Source organism: Somniosus microcephalus, chromosome 27 (assembly GCF_052327205.1).
Source record: "Somniosus microcephalus isolate GS21.2 chromosome 27, FLI_Smic_1.0, whole genome shotgun sequence".
Lineage (NCBI taxonomy): Eukaryota > Metazoa > Chordata > Chondrichthyes > Squaliformes > Somniosidae > Somniosus > Somniosus microcephalus.
Genome location: NC_141013.1, coordinates 19,661,447 through 19,679,572, shown reverse-complemented (window position 1 = coordinate 19,679,572; position 18,126 = coordinate 19,661,447). Strand labels below are relative to the sequence as shown.

The window sequence follows — 18,126 nt, the reverse complement described above, 5'->3', positions numbered from 1 at the left end:
ATTTATGACACACGGTTTCAATCTTTCTACAAAAGGCAAAATACTGCGGATGCTGGAAATCTGAAATATAAACACAAAATGCTGGAAATACTCGGCAATTTAGGTAGCATCTGTGGAGAGAGAAACAGTTAACGTTTCAGGTCTGTGACCTTTCATCCGAACTGTAAAATGTTCCTTTTTAAAAATTCATTCACGGGATGTGGGTGTTGTCGGCAAGGCCAGCATTTATTGCCCATCCCTAATTGCCCTCGAGAAGCTGCCACCTTGAATAAGTGGCTCGCTCGACCATTTCGGAGGGCAGTTACGAGTCAACCACATTGCTGTGGGTCTGGAGTCACATATAGGCCAGATCGGGTAAGGACGGCAGATTTCCTTCCCTAAAGGACATTAGTGACAATCCGGTAGTTTCATGGTCACCATTACTGATACTAGCTACAGATGTAACAGGTTTTAAGCGAGCAATTGTTCCATCTTTCTATTTGCTCATATACACTGGTTGTAGATGAAGTTCAGGGTTTACTGCAGCATTGGGCTGAATTTGATTTTTGTCTGATTTTTTTTCTCCCACCTATCTCCATGAAGGTGCCATGCTACATGGACTTCTTCAGTCATGAGGTGACAACAAAATGGTCTTCTGACTAAGTGGCACCAGAATTGCTTTGTGCCTGGTTGTATTTGTAGTGGAGTGAGCCAGCTGTATCACTTTTTTCACACCACTAGTAATAGAGCTTCCCAACAGAATGACGTGTTGCACCTTGTGATCTGACTGAAACCTGACAGTTCCAGCCCAATAGTGACTGGCAAATTTAAGTGACTGGTGTGGCCCTGAGACCCGCACCCATTGTTTAGGAGGCAGATATTCTGCTGTCTCTGCTTGCTGGCAAAAGCATTAATGAACTGGACATGCAAGTTTGTATTATTTATTCACTGGCTAGTGGTGCAGAGGGATTTGGTTCATTCTGTGTTTGCTTAAATCTTTTGTAAAATCATGTAAGCATTTCAGCAACCAGCCCAAAACACAATACTGTTCAGGCTAGAATTTTTATGTCTATTTGTTTGTACTTTTTTTCACCAGTTGTCCCCTCCTGAAAGAGTTGACTTTTTGCTGGGGTGCAGTTCCAAGGGCGTTAGATGTCTAGCCATTGTTCACATGTGGACCGTAACATTATTTGACCACACCAGGGATCACAGCAAACTTGATGTTACCCACTGTCCACATGCTCACACTTCCAGCTGGGATTGTTGGGTAACACTCAGGAGCAGGAAAGCTGGCTGTTTTATTTTGCCTCTGTCTATCCCAGGGGATGTTGATGCCAATTGTAGCTCCCATACCACTGCTCTGTCTGAGATTGACTAACTCAACACAGATGAGAGGTCAGACTTGGGACCTTTCTGGATTTTACAGTTCAACTACTGACTGGATAAGCTTCCTGAGTCATTGCGGGAGCTTGTACTTTATTTTCAATGCTCTTTTTGAAGAGCAGTCACAAAAAAGTGCATGTCCTGCCTATCACACATCTTGCCACATGCAAGGGACATTCTTATGGCAATTGCATAAAGATGTCAGAAATTGTACCAAGACATACTGGCTTAGGTTTTATGATCGTAACCCTGATGCAACCTGTTCATTTTAAATGGGTTACTGTATTTTGATCAGAAAATCTGTGGCAGAACATTTGCAAGTCTAAAAATAAAAGCACCTTGAATGAAAACCATTTGCTTTTTAGACATAGTGGAAATTCAGTTCGCACTGATGGCATTAAATAATTGGAACATTTTCTTCTGACACATGTATCAGGTGCTGGGAGAGTACTCCTACCTCAAAACAGAAGCCAAACCAGAAGATGTCATACAGAAACTGCATTGCTTACTTGGGAAATGCTCTGCAAACTTGGAAACTAAAGCCTGGATCTTGAGTGCAATTACCAAACTCTTTCGTCTGACGCTAAGTGTCCAAATACTGCCTGAAATCATGCAAAATTACAGCAATTCAATGGATTCTTGTTTGAGACAATGCTCTTTTGAGTTGAAGCAGCTTGTTGAGAACAGAGAGATAATGAACACAGTTTTACCTCTGAATGCAAGTTGTGATGACATAGTGGTAAGTCCCTAGTGGTAATTATTTTTATACAAGACTGAAATGGTACGGTTAGTTAGGTCTAGAAACTGCTGAACACGGACTAATCCATGAAAGCACAGAATAAATCCTTGTTTTATTAAAAAGCTGCTTCCTGGTTGGCTCAATTCCGAAGTGCAGTTCTTGGCGTGGAACAGAACTAAACAGATCCCAGGCCCCTACGTTAGCTGAACTCAATTGAGCTTTAAGTAGAATAAAAAGATATAGCACCTTTCCTGTCCCAAGGATGTCCCAAAGCGTTCCGCAGCCATTTAAGTACTCAGTAATCTCCTTCAGACCCACAACCCCCCCCCGAGATATCTGCGCTCCTCTAATTCTGGCCTCTTGAGCATCCCTGATTATAATCGCTCAACCATTGGTGGTCGTGCCTTCTGTTGCCTGGGCCCTAAGCTCTGAAATTCCCTGCCTAAACCTCGCTGCCTCTCTTTTCTCCTTTAAGATGCTCCTTAAAACCTACCTCTTTGACCTGCCCTAATTTCTCCTTATGTGGCTCGGTGTCAAATTTTTTCTTTTAATTCTCCTGTGAAGCGCCGTGGGACGTTTTACTACGTTAAAGGTGCTATATAAATACAAGTTGTCGTTGTTGTTTTGAAGCACAGCAATGTGGCAACCAGTTTTCCTACTACAACGAGATGAATGATGTGATCTGTTTTGGTGATATTGATTGAGAGATGATGACATCAGGAGAACTTCCTGAACCTCTGGAAAAAGCCCACCTGACCAGGCAAATCTGCCTTGGGTTTAATGTCCCATCTGAAAGACAGCACCTCTTGCAGTGCAGCGCTCCTCGATTATGTGCTCACGTCCCGGAGCGATGCTTGAACCCACAATCTTTTCACTTGAGAGGCGAGTGCTACCACTCGGCTAAACTGACACTCTGCTTACCTCCAGCCTCTGGGCTAGGGCATGGGGGGAATCACTTGGGGGTTCTTGCCCCCTAGTGATTATCTGGCCATTTCTGCTGGAAATTGAACATGGTGGATATCAGATGAGGACACCTGTGACCAATGTTCCCTTTAAGCTGCGTGGCCGGCTCACCGACTTTTAAATACGAAAAACCAGGCATGCGCGGTATTTTGAATGAGCCGCGCAGCCCCTTAAAGGGGCCGCGCACCCAAAAAAAATTAAAGGGAACATTGCCTGTGACAGCATGATTGAATAACCTGCTGACATAGGCTTTGTGAGAAGGGGAAATTTGAATGTGACATTTTGTTGAGCTTGGATTGTAAAGTTTAAACTAACTTTCAATTTTATGTGCAGCTAACTTCCAGCCAGAAAAATGTGACTTTTTATGAGCAAGCTTGTTTGCTTACTTAGGTTGACGCTTCATTGTCTTTTCTTGATGGTTTTGTCGCTGATGCTTTGGGTTGCGGAGCGGCACCTTATAAACCACATCATCAAAGACAGGAAGAGAAGTTGTCACAAGAAAAAGGTAAAAAAATGTTTTCCAAATATTTAGCATCACTTTTATCTTTTTAGGCAGTCCCTCGGAACCGAAGATGACTTGCTTCCACATTAAAAATGAGTTCTCAGGTGACTGATGAGTCCAATGCGGGACCTACAGTCTCTGTCACAGGTGGGGCAGACGGTGGTTGAAGGGGCGGGTCGGTGGGGTGCTTGGGTTGACATGCGCTCCTTCCACTGCTTGCGCTTGGCTTCCGCTTGCTCCCGGCGAAGAGACTCGAGGTGTTCGACGCCTTCCCGGATGCTTCTCCACTTTGTGCGGTCTTGGGCCAGGGATTCCCAGGTGTCGGGGATATTGCATTTTTTCAAGGAGACTTTGAGGGTGTCCTTGAAGCATTTCCTCTGCCCACCTGGGGCTCTCTTGCCGTGTCGGAGCTCCAAGTAGAGCGCTTGTTTTGGGAGTCTCGTATCGGGCATGCGGACGATGTGGCCCGTCCATTGGAGCTGATCGAGCGTGGTCAGAGCTTGGATGCTGGGGATGTTGACTTGAGCGAGAACACTGATGTTGGTGCGCCTATCCACCACTTTTATGGTGGGCTGATAAAGCAGTGGAATTGATGCACTCATGCACTGCTCATTAGAGATATACGGGTCTGTGTTCATATTGCACGTAAGGTGTATTTCCAATCTCTGGGAGCTGCCTGATGAGGCACTGAGTCATCAGGCATTTCCCAAAGCAAGAAGGGAGGCATGAACAAAATGCTGGAATTTAAAGGACAGGTGAAAGCTAGGTTAATTATGTGGGATAGGACTCATCATCAGAAGCCTGGGAGACAAACTTAATGTCTGCTTGCAGAGGCCAGTATGAATGGAGAAGTTTGGAGAATATAATGCCTCTCTGAGTGGGGGAGTTGTTTTGGGGGTAGTGTCAGTGTGAACTCGGTCCAGATAGGATAGAATGCCTTTGTGAACTGGTTGCTCGGTCTGGATGTGGGAGAGTCACTGGCAATTTTTGAATAAGTGATTGTTGAAAATCCAAATGTCACTTGGTTTCTCCTTATTTTTAGATCAAAATTCTATTAATTGTGCAGTATAAATGTTCTTGAAATGAACTAGGATGCATAGTTCTTAATATAAAATTCTACATTTTCCAGGGAAGCATGACCCTGGATCTACCCAGAAACGTGCCCCCACTTTTGTACCTTCAACATTTGGATTTCCCCTTCATCAGACTTTCATGTAATTATGTTTTTTTCCCTCTAGTACAAGTGAAGGAATGTGTACACCTACCGCTCAAGATAGAAAACCGTGTAACTGCTCGTTTTCAGCTGATTGAATTGTCAGCTTTCTGGGGGGGTTGTCCGCTTTTTTGAAGCTGATGGTCAGCTTTCGCGACTTCTCTCCGTTGGCATGTATGCATTCGTAAGAAACGGTTATGTAGCAAAACCTTTTGAGTTCAGTGGATTACCAACGCTGTAGCTGTAACAGTTTATTGATGACCGCTATGGGTGATGAATAGATTCTTTTGATGTGCAGGTCATGCTGCAGTAATCTCACACAGTCTGAGCAGTCCTTTGGACCAGGATCTTTGCCACTTCCCCATTAGCTGCATATTTGTTGATGAAAGTGGAGGGCAACATTTTGATTGTTTTATTTTTCTGCATTGGTTATAACTCACTGCAATAAGATTTGCTGATGCAGAGATGTTGACGATGCTTAAACTGCATTGCAGCTGCTGAACTGGAGCGGTGAGGAAGCATAAAGAAATATCCAAATGTATCTGGACAAAATGAATGAGCTTAAACCCAAATCAAGCCCCTTTTTAATGAAATGATTGCATTGTCTTTTAGGTAGTGAGCATTATCAAATACGGTGGCATAGTGGTTAGCACTGTTGCCTCACAGCGCCAGGGACCCGGGTTCAAATCCGGCCTCGGGTGACTGTCTGTGTGGAGTTTGCACATTCTCCCCGTGTTTGCGTGGGTTTCCTCCGGGTGCTCCGGTTTCCTCCCACAGTCCAAAGATGTGCAGGTTAGGTTGATTGGCCATGATAAAAATTGGCCCTTGGTGTTAGGGGGGATTAAATACGTGGGGTTACGGGGATAGGGTTGGGTGGGATGGCTGTCGGTGTAGGGACCGGGTGCTAGGGTTTGGATGATCAGCCATGATCTCGTTGAATGGCGGAGCAGGCTCGAAGGGCCGAATGGCCTACTCCTGCTCCTATCTTCTATGTTTCTATGAATTACTTATGGTTAGAATCCTTACAACACCCGATCTTCACCAATCCCTGTTCGGAGGCTTTCCTGTTTTGGACCAAATTGTAATGGTTAATTGACTCTGTGGATGTATTCCCTTGTGTATCTTTGTAACTTTCAGATTATAAGCTATATTTAAACATGCTCAGCAAAAAGTGAAGTTGGTCAATAAAGCTACAGGAAACTTTTGATTTACTGGCACCTAAATAACCGGAAATCTCGGTTAGCCGGCAAAATTCAGGAGTAGGTTTTACTTCATATTGTATTTGCCTTCCTCCGTCTGTTGCTGTGCAAAGGTGTGGCTGCAGCTGTTGCTAAGCTACAGAGACGCTTGGAACGTGTGGCCATTGTTCTACACTTGTTGCTAAGCAACAGGGTTTGTTGCTTTATACGGAGCTGTCAGCTCTCCCTATCTTTTACTATAGCGTTCGGTTATCCGGAATTTTTGATGAACCAGCACCATGTCGGTCCTGTCCGTGCTGGATTTAAAAAAAAGTTTCCTGTACAATTTTTAAATTCAAGCCTGCATTGTCATCTAGACAGTGAACTGTTCTCTGAAAGCAGACCTGTCTTGCAAGTGTCCAGTGTAAGCCTGGGAAAGGAGAGGATGGAGCTGTGGTTGAAATTTCTTGCAGGTGAAATGATGTTTATAACGGTTATAAAGAGGAGTACATAAGATAATTATCATTGCTTCATTTTGATAGGGAAGAAATTGGGACAGTGAATGACCTAAATTTTATCAAAGAATAGTGACCCCGATTTTAACTGTGAGTCACTTGCCGCCGAATACCCAGCCTCTGACCTGCTCTTCTACCCGCAGTATTTATGTGGCTGGTCCAGTTACGTTTTGGTCAGTGGTGACCCCTCCAGAATGTTGTTGATGGGGTATTCAACCCCCTCTAATTCCATTGCTTTCCTGCCGTGTCCCAATCTTAACCTGCTCTTCAGCAGGAGAATGGGATACCTGCAGGACAGAAGCGGGCAGATCGGTTACGATGATGTCATCAGGATCTGATCTGCAATTTTAGTTGGAGGCCTGAAGCGAGGAAGCAGTGACTGTTTCACAGTCAGGCTGAACCTGTCGGGAGTGAGGGTCGTGGACCAGAAGAGGCACAGCAAGGCACAATGAAGTCGTTGTCTCTGGGCCTCACAGGGAAGCTTCGGAACTCCCTTGCTCCAGGCTGCCCTCGCGGCCCGAGCACCCCCACCCCTCACCCTCAACTGACTGCTGGGGATCGTCCCCTCTGGGCCCTGGCTGCAGTCTCCTGCCGCTGAATTCCTGCTCCTGCCCACAGTCCAGGTCGTGGATCTGGCCAGGCTCAGGCGGGACTCCAGGAGAATTCATGTAAGTCAGGCCTGGCAATCATGATCGGCCGGGCCTTCACACCCCTGGGTGGGTCGCCCACTTTGAGGCCCACGTGCACCGTTCACGCACTGGACCCACCCCCCATTTAAAATCGGGGCCAGAATCTCTGGAAACTCAACCAGTCTCGTTGAACTGCATGTTTGCATTCACTTTTATTGTTTTTCTTTGCTAAAGAATCAATTGTGCAAATCCTGATCAGCAATTTTTGTTGCAGTAAAGGTGCAGCCTGATGCGGGAAGATACTCTCACATTTTAGATTATCAGTTTAGTGGGACCCAATAAATAACCCAATTCTGACTCTCACATTTTCGGACACATTTCATATTCAAACAGGCAGTCTGTTCACCGTTGCTTCACTGCACCCTGAGTGGTACGAAGAACTCCCTCTACCTGTGCATTTGCAAAATCCCTTCAGGATCAAAGGCCCCAGTATTCCTACCGCACTCGATACTTGAAGCAGTGTATTTGGAAATTCTGTTGTCAGCAGCTTTTGTCCTGTGATGAGGAATTATTGATGGTGGCTTTTACTAGTTCTGTAGTCTGATTGATCAACAGTGATACCGTACATGGGTATATTGTTGACATCTAGTGAAACTTTTTATATAATGGTATTGATTTTGAAAAATTAAATCAGAGATTGCTTTGAGAGGGAGGAATTGTTGTTGGGGTTAGTTCTGACTCAAATTTGAAAAGGTGACGCATAGCCAGGCTTACAGATGGCATTTGCATTTCATTCACTTTAATATTAAGTTTCAGAAATAAAATCTTTGGTCTGTTACATAAATGTCCTTGAAAACAATTGTGACTCAGCAGAAAAGCTATTTTTTTCAGGCTCTCTATGATTTACGTTTATTAAAGAAATTGCTTATTAACTTGCTCCCTAAGCGCTGAAAAAGTCACACAATAAATACTTTTTTTTGGACTGTTGTGTAGGCAAACCTGGCAGCCATTCTGTGGCATCAGCGTATCTCCTACAAACAACAATGAACAATAGAGATCACTTGGCATTATTTGAAGAGGAGCAGTGTGTTCACCAGGTCTAATCAATACCATCACATTTTTTTTAACCTTTTAACGTCCTGGTTACCTTGCTCCTATTTGGATAGTGTCCTTTTGACACAAGTTTTAATACCATTAGTTACCAGCACTTAACCTTGCCATTAGTCATGCCAACCTAATGCTTAACTATCTAATTTGCAAGGTTGGGCACGCGTTGAATTAACAAGGTGTGTCTCTTTGCTGTTGGAAACTAGTTTAACTTTTAGTCAAGTGTTTTTTTGTGTGTCTCTTTTTCTGACAGTGTGGTTATTCATACCTATTAGTTAATGAATTGTGGACCATATTACGTGTTTTTGCTTTGAGTGGCCTGAGGTTAGCTTTACCAAGGTTAAATGTCTTGACAATTTTTATTGCTTTTTTTTTTAAAGTAAGGTATTCATTCACCCCTTCCCTTTTTGGTACCATGTCCTGTACCACACCTCGCCCTAGAAACAGAAGTAGGCTGCTCCAGGCCCCTGCTAATGCTGCTCCAAAACTCTGGAGATCTGGTTCCTGGCCACTGTCACTTTGGTTTTTGTCTCCTTCCCTGCCCTCGTTTTCAGCACCTCACTCGGTTCCATGGCTAAACTCAGGACCTCACCATTTGGAGGATCAAGGATGCAAAGCAGTGCTCTTATCACTCCAGTGGAGCTCCACCATGATATCCAGTTAGTTAAATGCAAGGTATGAGTGAGACAATGACTGGGAAAACAGAATTTTTTTTTTTATTAGTCACTTCAGAAAATAATCGATATGCAAGACACTGAGTCGTGCATTGTTGCCTGCCTGCATAAAGAAGGTATTATTGTAGGAACAGATTCACAGCATTTTCAGGTATCAGTTGTAAAGATATGAACAAGACTTATTTGTTCATTACCGAGGTCATACTCAAAACTTGTGACAAACAACAGCGTGATTTACCTTGCCTTTTAGAAAGGCTTCCGACAGATGTACATTTTTATGACCCCTGTGATGTTTCTTCAAAATGTTCCAAAGCGCTCCACGTGAATTTGCAGTCGCTATTGTTATGTAAGCAAACGTGGCAGCCATTTTGCATAGAGTAAGATCACACAAACAGCAGTGAGGTGAATGACCATTTGATCTGTTTTTTTGGTGGCGTTGGCTAAGGGAAAAATGTTGACCAAGACACCGGGAGAGTTCCCTGCTTTTTTTTAAATAATGCTATGGGATCTTTAACGTTTGCTTGAATAGGCAGGCGGGGCCTCAGTTTAACATCCCATCCAAAGGAAACAGCATATGTAGTGATAGCCCAAGACTAGTGTGGGTGTGTTTTCACTTGACTATATTGGTTTTATTTTATCTTTGTGAAGAAGAGAAATTTAAAGAAAGACTTGCATTTATATAGTGCCTTTCACGACCACCGGACGTCTCAGCGCTTTACAGCCAATGAAGTACTTTTGAAGTGGAGTTACTGTTGTAATTTGGGAAACGTGGCAGCCAATTTGCGCACAGCAAGGTCCCACAAACAGCAATGTGATAATGACCAGATAATTTTTTTTTAATGTTGGTTGAGGGATAAATATTGGCCAGGACACTGGGGATAACTCCCCTGGTCTTCTTCAAAATAGTGCCATGGGATCTTTTACGTCCACCTGAGAGAGCAGACGGGGCCTCGGTTCAATTACATTAGCATTGCTAATATTCTAGTATCTTTTTACATTTGTGCATATTCAAGTGGAGGGATGGTCATGCCGGAGAATAGAACATTCTTCCCAATGAACCTATTGACAATATCAAAGCACTCCAGTTATAGCCGGAGTCTGCTGCAGTCGGGAGCTGTTCCCTTGAATTGTTCTGACAAACATACTGTGTTGTATCAAAGTAATGGCCCAGAAATTGCTGGAAAAATAATGGCGAGTTCACTGTGCCCACCATTGTTAGTGCGTCAAAGAAACAGCAATTTGTGATGAAGAAGCGATATGACGTGAGTTCTGATTTGCCAAAAATTGCTGGATGTTAGCCTCGCGAAAACCAAAAAACTTATCATCTCGCTTTGAGCCTTCCCATTGTGTCTCATGAAATTGCTGGATTTGCGCCGTTGATATGAATTAATCTCACCGCAGCCATTTAAAGCTAGTGCTTAGAGTTGGAAGGATCCAGTTAATGACATGATTTATGGACCCGACATGCCATTCAAGCTTGGAGACCCAGAAAGTGAACCATGAATCACTCCTGCAGATAGTACAGGAAACTTTCTTTTATCCGGCACGGATGGGACTGACGTGGTGCTGGTTCATCATCAATTCCGGATAACCGAACGCTATAGTAAAAGATAGGGAGAGCTGACAGCTCCGTATAAAGCAACAAACCCTGTTGCTTAGCAACAACTGTAGAACAATGAACACAAGTTTCAAGCATCTCTGTAGCTTAGCAACAGCTGCAGCCACACCCTTGCACAGCACAGATGGAAGAAGGCAAATAAATATGAAGTAAAACCTACTCCTGAATTTTGCCAGTTAACCAAGATTTCCGGTTATTTAGGTGCCGGTAAATCGAAAGTTTCCTGTAAATTGTTCCTAGAGGTTTTTAAAATTTTAAATATTTTTTTCAAACATTTCCTTTGTTTCTTTTTCTCTGCCTCTTAATCCACTCTCCTCCTTTCGCTCTCTTTATTTCTCTAATTTGACTCTAATTCACTCTATTTCCTTCACTCTGTTTCTTTCTCTATCCTTAAATTTCACTGTCATTGGCTGAGAAGATAGACCATTGAACCTGGTGTTCATGAGGCCCCAGATGTCCTGTTGATGCTGTAGGCAGCAATACATTTTATTTACATAGAATTCATTAATTATTAAGCAAATGCAGTTTGTTGAAAGAGAGCCCTACCAAGTGGCAAAGTGGAACGGAAACACCCGTCATCAGGAGGTATTTCACAATGGAGTGAAAAGGATATTCGCCAAATGAAATCTACTAACATTTGGGTCTTTGTAACCAGGTTTAAACACTGGATTGGTGAGTGTTCAAACATTTTCTGTAGCAAGAACAAGTGTGGAAAAATAGTATTTTTTTGTTCTAAACAATTTAACTTTATCCAGGTTTGCACGTATGGCTATAGTCCTCGGTTAGAAACCTACTGCACAAATTGAAAGATTTAATGTTATTTTGCTACAGTGTTGAACTTTGAGCCATATGGACTATCTTTTGCTACAAGCCCACCGACCTCCAGTGTTGCAGGAAGGCTGTCTCCAACAGGCTTATCCTTCAGTTCAGAGATTTCTTGCAACAGTGCAGAAGCTGGATTAAAAGAGTAAGTTTAGACTATTTTGTGTTATTTTGGTAAATATCAGCAGATGTAAGCTTGGATGATTGTTTAATTTCTTGTAATATAAGAAATCCATTATATAGATGTAGCTTTTTGTCTAATTATTGTTTGTGCAGTGTGAAATAGATTTACCTCCAAATTTCTAGAATTATAACAGCCGATCGTAGTATTTGAACATGAGGTTACTGGGGTCTGTACATGAATATGTTCATATATAATGGATTGGTCATTTCTATAGCAACATTCACCTTCTTTAGTCAATCTTGATGAGACCACAATAAGATACTAGAATCATTCCTTTGATGGAATACCCATTCCTATTTTCCAATCCTACCTTTAGTCAGCTTGAAGGTGCACCGATTGTCACTTGCTGAATGAAATTTTAATCACCCACTGTTAAGTTAATTTGCTTTGATTACAAACAATGTTCCCTGTAATTATTTTTGACGTCAATGCGTGGCCCATTCAAAATACTGCGCCTGCGTAGTTTTTGCATTGAAAAGCCGGCTGCGCGGGTTCCCTAGAGCGCTGTGTGGCCGCACAGGTTAAAGGGAACATTGCTTACAAATGAAAGGCAACATTTTCTTTTTGGAAAGGACTAGCTTTTATATAGCATCTTTCACCACCTCAGGACGTCCCAAAGCGCCATACAGCCAATTAAGTACTTTTGAAGTGTAGTCACTGTTATAATGTAGGGAAACTAGGCAGCCAGTTTGCACACAGCAATCTTCCCGCAAACAGCAATAACATAATGACAGAATCTGTTTTAATGATGTTTGAGGGATAAATATTTGGCATGGACACCAGGAGAACTCCTCTGCTCTTCTTCGAATAGTGCCATTGGATCTTTTATGTCCACCTGAGAGGGGCCTTGGCTTAATGTCTCATTCGAAATATGGCACCTCTGACAGTGCAGCACTACTGCACTGAAGAGCCAGCCTAGATTCTCTGAGGTGGGCTTGAGCCCACGACCTTCTGACTCTAGAGGTGAGAGTGCTACCACTGACCCCTTTGTAAGAAAATGATGTTGCTGTTTTCAGTTTGCACCTTGCCAATAGCCGCCTGTGCTGTGTTCAGCAGTCTAGCACAGGCTTAACGTGATTTTTCTTTGTGTGCGAATTGTGTATTCAAAAACTGAGGTTTTGAGACAATGTACAGTAATGAGTTTTACTTTAATCTTTTGAAACAAATTTTATTATATTGCAATTTGATAAGTAGAACAAGATACAGTACATATATGCTTAAATTATGTATTAAAAATGTCAATCCCCAAGAAAACATGTCCTTTGATGTCAATGGCAAGACTACTATAATTTACAATATTACATACTGATAGATCATTAAAACTAAGGTACGAATTTGTTACATTTGAATGTACTGTAATAAAACCACTGCATAATGGCCATGGAAATACATAGAAACATAGAAGATAGGAGCAGGAGTAGGCCATTCAGCCCCTCGAGCCTGCTCTGCCATTCAGTGAGATCATGGCTGATCAAAAACTAACGCCCATACAGGGACTTGAACCCTGGACCCTCAGATTAAAAGTCTGATGCTCTACTGACTGAGCTATCCGGGCTAATACTAACTTAATAGTTTAATAGTTAATTCAGCAAAGGTTTTATTCCCTCGACTCTACTACGTTCCTGATCTCAGACATGCTGCTGTGGGTAACTGCTGGATGAATGAAGGCCAGACACTTGCAAACAGCAGGGGCTATAATTGTAGGAAGAATTGTCACTCGGCTACTGTCACACTTCTGCTGAATGGCTTGGAAGTGATGTAGGCCAAAGCCTGAGAGCAAGTTGTTCATCTGCCCTCTCGAGTCCAAAGAGGTGTCTTTCCAGAAGAAGACCTGAGGAAGAAATAAAAGGCTAGCATATCCTCCGATAAAAGGAAAGAAAAATAAAGGGCGTGCCTTTATAAAGCATCTTTTACGTCTTTGGAATGTCCCAAAGCACTTTGCAGCCAGTGAATTACTTTTGAAGTGCAGTCACTGCAGTAGTATAGGCAAATGTAGCAGCTAGTTTGCACAAAGTGAGGTCCCACAAACAGCAGGGAGATAAATAACCAGTTAATCTGTTTTAGTGTTGCTGGTTGAGGGATAAATGTTCGCCAAGAAAATTCCTCTGCTCTTCTTTGAATCGTGCCATGGGATCTTTTACATTCACTTGAACAAGCAGATGGGACCTTGGTTGAATGTCGAATCCAAAAGACACTCTCAGAACTGCACTGAAATGTTAGCTTAGAATTAAGTGCGTGGTTCTTGAACCTATGACCTCCCACTATCACTGAGCTAAGGCTGACAAATAACTTCCAACCAGTACTACAAACATTAGTCGTATTCCATTATGCAATTCTGTAATAACCTTTTTATTTATGCATTGAGAACTGCTAACATTCTGGTTTTATATCTTAGTGGTAGAATGTCTACAATAGTGATTTCTTACATGGTTGAATAAGGCACCTTTAGCCAGCATTTGGGCAAACAGTATTGAATTGTAAACATCCTTTATTCAGTTCAGATAGCCTGAAGCTTGACGGAGTGAAGAAAGTGTGGGGTAAGGAGGGCTACCTTCGAAAGAAGGAATCCAAAGAAGAAACCTTAGTCAAAGCAAGTCCCATTTCTGAAGATAAAATGACTGCAGAATGCTCCCCCACAGCCAAAAAAACTGTCGGTGTTTCTGCAGAAGAAGAAAAGCAGCTTTTAGCATCCTCACTATTTGTTGGGTTGGGATCCAACAATTCAGTCAGTCTGGTAAGTGAATTTTAACATGTTCGTGTACAGATTCACTTCAAGTGGAAATGCGATCCAAGTATGAATTACAACAGCCCCCTTAAAAAGCTGATCCCATCAGTATCGCTGTTAAAAAGAATTGTCTTTAGTCTCTTTGTTTCTGCTGCTTTTTTGTGATACATGGTGTAAATAATCAGCACTTAAAACTTGGAGGAGGTGAATTAATAATCTGAATTTGCGCAATCTCTGAAGGATATTGGATTAATGACACTTCTACTTCTGGCACCTAGTGCTGTTGTCGAGTATTTTCAGGTTAGATACAGTATGGGCTGGATATAAAGTCCGCAAAAATCCATGGCCGTTCTGTGTACTCCTGCTGTAACGTTGGGTGCTGAGGATTCAGTGATGGCCTTTTGGGAACAGAGCCTTTGTAAACCCCAAATGTGGCCATTGTCATGGGAAGGGGTTCCTGCATCTCCGGGCTCTTAGCATGTAGTTGGCAAAGGTACATATGGTCAGAACCAGCATCTTGCCAACCAGGGATGGAAGTGGGGCCCATTTACTGATCTAGGCCAGGATCGAGGCCTGGAGCCCCAAAGAAAAAGAATGCTTTTAAAGCAAAATAATAATTTTGTACAGCAGCCTACTCAAAGTTGGGGGTACATAAGAACATAAGAAATAGGAGCAGGAGTAGGCCAATCGGCCCCTCGAGCCTGCTCCGCCATTCAATAAGATCATGGCTGATCTGATCCTAACCGCCAATCCACTATCATAGAACCATTTCCTGAATCTAACAGAATTAGACACACGCAATAGGAGCAGGATCAGGCTACACGGCCCCTGGGCCCGCTCCGCTACCCACAGGGCCATGACCGATCCGAACCTAGTCTCATGTCCAAATTCCTGCCCGCTCCCTGTAACCCTTAATTCCCTTTACTTCTAGGAAACTGTCTATTTCTGTTTTAAATTTATGTAATGATGTAGCTTCTACAGCTTTTTGGGGCAGCATATTCCATGGACCCACCACCCTCTGAGTGAAGTAGTTCCTCCTCATCTCAGTTTTGAAAGAGCAGCCCCTTATTCTAAGACTATGCCCCCTAGTTCTAGTTTCACCCATCATTGGGAACATCCTCCCCGCATCCACCCGATCCAACCCCTTCACAATCTTATATGTTTCAATAAGATTGCCTCTCATTCTTCTGAACTCCAATGAGTTATTTCTTCTTTTGCGGTGGTGTCGGGCACCTAATACCATTTCTTCCACCCCACCCCCAAAACAGGGCCAACTATGCCAGGTGTTCTGGCATAGAGACTATGATGGGCAACCCCAGTTGTGTCCATGTTGATACAGGTACCTGCATTTGGTATGTAAATTGGGGAACCTCTCCCAGAAATTCTACAGGGGTCAGCAGGTTACTGGTGAACATATCATGGCCCTTACAAAGAGATGCACCCCATCGTGGATTTTCTAGGCTGAGGTATCTTAACCAGAACTTCAGAATAATGCTCCTAACATCACCAGTGAGAATGTTTCCATTACCCCACACCTGCCCCAATCTTCTGGCTACTCAGTAAGACTCCCAAAGACTACTGAATTTGGATAAATTCTGTGCTGTAAGACCCGTGCTCACTGGAACTGAGTTGAAACTGAGAATCATAAGGAATCATAGAATGATACAGCACAGAAGGAGGCCATTCGGCCCCTCGTGCCTGTGTCGGCTCTTTGGTAGAGCTATCCAATTAATTCCAGTCCCCTGCTCTTTCCCCGTAGCCCTGCAAATTTTTTCCCTTTAATTACTTATCCCATTCCCTTTTGAATGTTACTATTGAATTTGCTTCAACCATCCTTTCAGGCAGTGCATTCCAGATCACAACTCGCCGTGTTTTAAAAAAAAAAAAATGTTTCCTCGTGTTGCTTCTGGTTCTTTTGCCAGTCGCCTTAAATCTGTGTCTGGTTACTGACCCTTCTGCCACTGGAAAGTTTTTCCTTATTTACTCTTCTCAAAGCCATTCATGATTTAGAACACTTCTGTCAAATCTCCTCTTAACCTTCTCTGCTCTAAGGAGAACAACCCCAGCTTCTCCAGTCTCTCCACATAACTGAAGCCCCTCATCCCTGGTAGTGCAGTCCTAACTTCATATAGAACAGGAAACTTTCGATTTACCGGCACCTAAATAACCGGAAATCTCGGTTAACCGGCAAAATTCAGGAGTAGGTTCACACTTCATATTACTTACCTTCCTCGATGTGTTGCTGCGCAAGGGTGTGGCTGCAGCTGTTGCTAAGCTACAGAGACGCTTGGAACCTGTGGCCATTGTTCTGAACCTGTTGCTAAGCAACAGAGTTTGTTGCTTTATACGGAGCTCTCAGCTCTCCCTATCTTTTGCTATAGCGCTCGGTTATCCGGAATTTTTGATGAACCGGGGTCCCGTCGGTGCCGGATTAAAAAAAAGTTTCCTGTACTTTGGATGAAATAATGGTGTACAAACTCACAGCATAACTAGTGGCTACATCTACTTTTAATTCAACTCACTCAACTAGGAAAAATAGCTCCCTTTCAGTCTGTCCTCCCAAAATGTCAATTGGAAATAACTAACAATATTCTCAGCATATGAAGTATGTGAACTTTGAGGTGTGATGGTGGATCCACCATGTCTCGTTAAGCCTCAACTCAATTTTCTTCGCTAATATGTCAGCGTTTCACCCCATCTCCTATAAAAGGTTATGGTGCTAAAGTTGTACCTTCCACCTCATCTCTTGGAAGTCTAATGTAACCTGTTCAGACCACTGGCCTGATCCATCCTTCGAAGTAGCTATGCACTATCCTGGTTTCCTTGTGCAGCAAGAAGGAAAGAACATTCATTTATAAAGCACCTTTACATGTCCTCGGGATGTTCCTTTTAAGCTGCGGCCGACTGTTTTGAAGCTGTTGCTAAGCAACAGGGTTTGTTGATTCACACGGAGCTCAAAAGCTCCATATGTTTTAACATTAGCGCTGGTTTCTACGGCAGTTTTGATGGTACGGCACCAGCTCGGTCCCGTCAGTGCCGGATACCAGAAAGTTTCCTGTAATTGAGCCAAGCTACCACTATTTTAGTGAAGCTAATTTAATAGGACAGGTGTATGAATCTGACCACCTAAGTAATTATATTTTCTTTTGAGGCTACTCAACATAACTTGCTGGTTGAACCCAAGAAATCTATTCACAAAATATACAAGGCGTAAATGGTGATTTTTCTGTTTAAAAGCTCCCTGTTCCAGATGAGCTCTATGCTAAGCAACAACCCAAAACAACATTCCCAAATGAAACCTTTAAAGGCTATTTTTGAAGGTCTTGGCAAAAGGTTTAACACGTGTAATCCCTCCAATGACTGGCCAAAAGTCTTCCTGTCACAGTTCTGGTAATTGTTAGGACTAATTGGTTAAAGTTTATAGTATCCACTCAAAGATGCTGACTGCCAAGATTTCTTTTTTTCTTAAAACTGCAGTCCGTTTTAATGCACTAATAGGGGAATGTGTAAAGATTTAATTACACGGCTTTATAATCCATTTTTGGATGACTGCAAAATCAAAGTGATAAGTTTAGCTCACAGAACCCATTTGAAATGTTATTGTGTCACATTGCTTGACTGACTGCAATAACATCTTTCAGGACTATAATTAGTAACTATGCAGCCAGATAACAAATACATTTTTTCTGGAAACTGAACTACTTGCAGCTCTTTTGCAATGTTTTAAAGTGGAAAAATCTGAAATCATACTTTCAAGACGACATGTATTTATGCATACACACACATACATACATCCATAAATAAAAATGTTGTGGGGAAGAAAGAAGAGGCAATGCAAGAGCTGTGGGATCTGCATTTTGAGGGTCAAGACCGACAGGAAAAATCTGCCTAGTTT

The 18,126-nt window shown here is 42.7% G+C and overlaps 1 protein-coding gene across 3 annotated transcripts in view; it reads left to right on the top strand.

The window, feature by feature from the left end:
* ap4e1 (adaptor related protein complex 4 subunit epsilon 1) overlaps positions 1-18,126 on the top strand; it is a 62,401-nt gene that overhangs the window by 29,940 nt on the left and 14,335 nt on the right. For all 3 annotated transcript variants that reach the window (XM_085968640.1, XM_085968638.1, XM_085968639.1), the window contains 4 exons: positions 1,799-2,101; positions 3,455-3,569; positions 11,332-11,467; positions 14,003-14,240. In XM_085968640.1, coding sequence (XP_085824766.1) covers positions 1,799-2,101; positions 3,455-3,569; positions 11,332-11,467; positions 14,003-14,240 — 792 coding nt within the window. The remainder of the gene's footprint in view (positions 1-1,798; positions 2,102-3,454; positions 3,570-11,331; positions 11,468-14,002; positions 14,241-18,126) is intronic.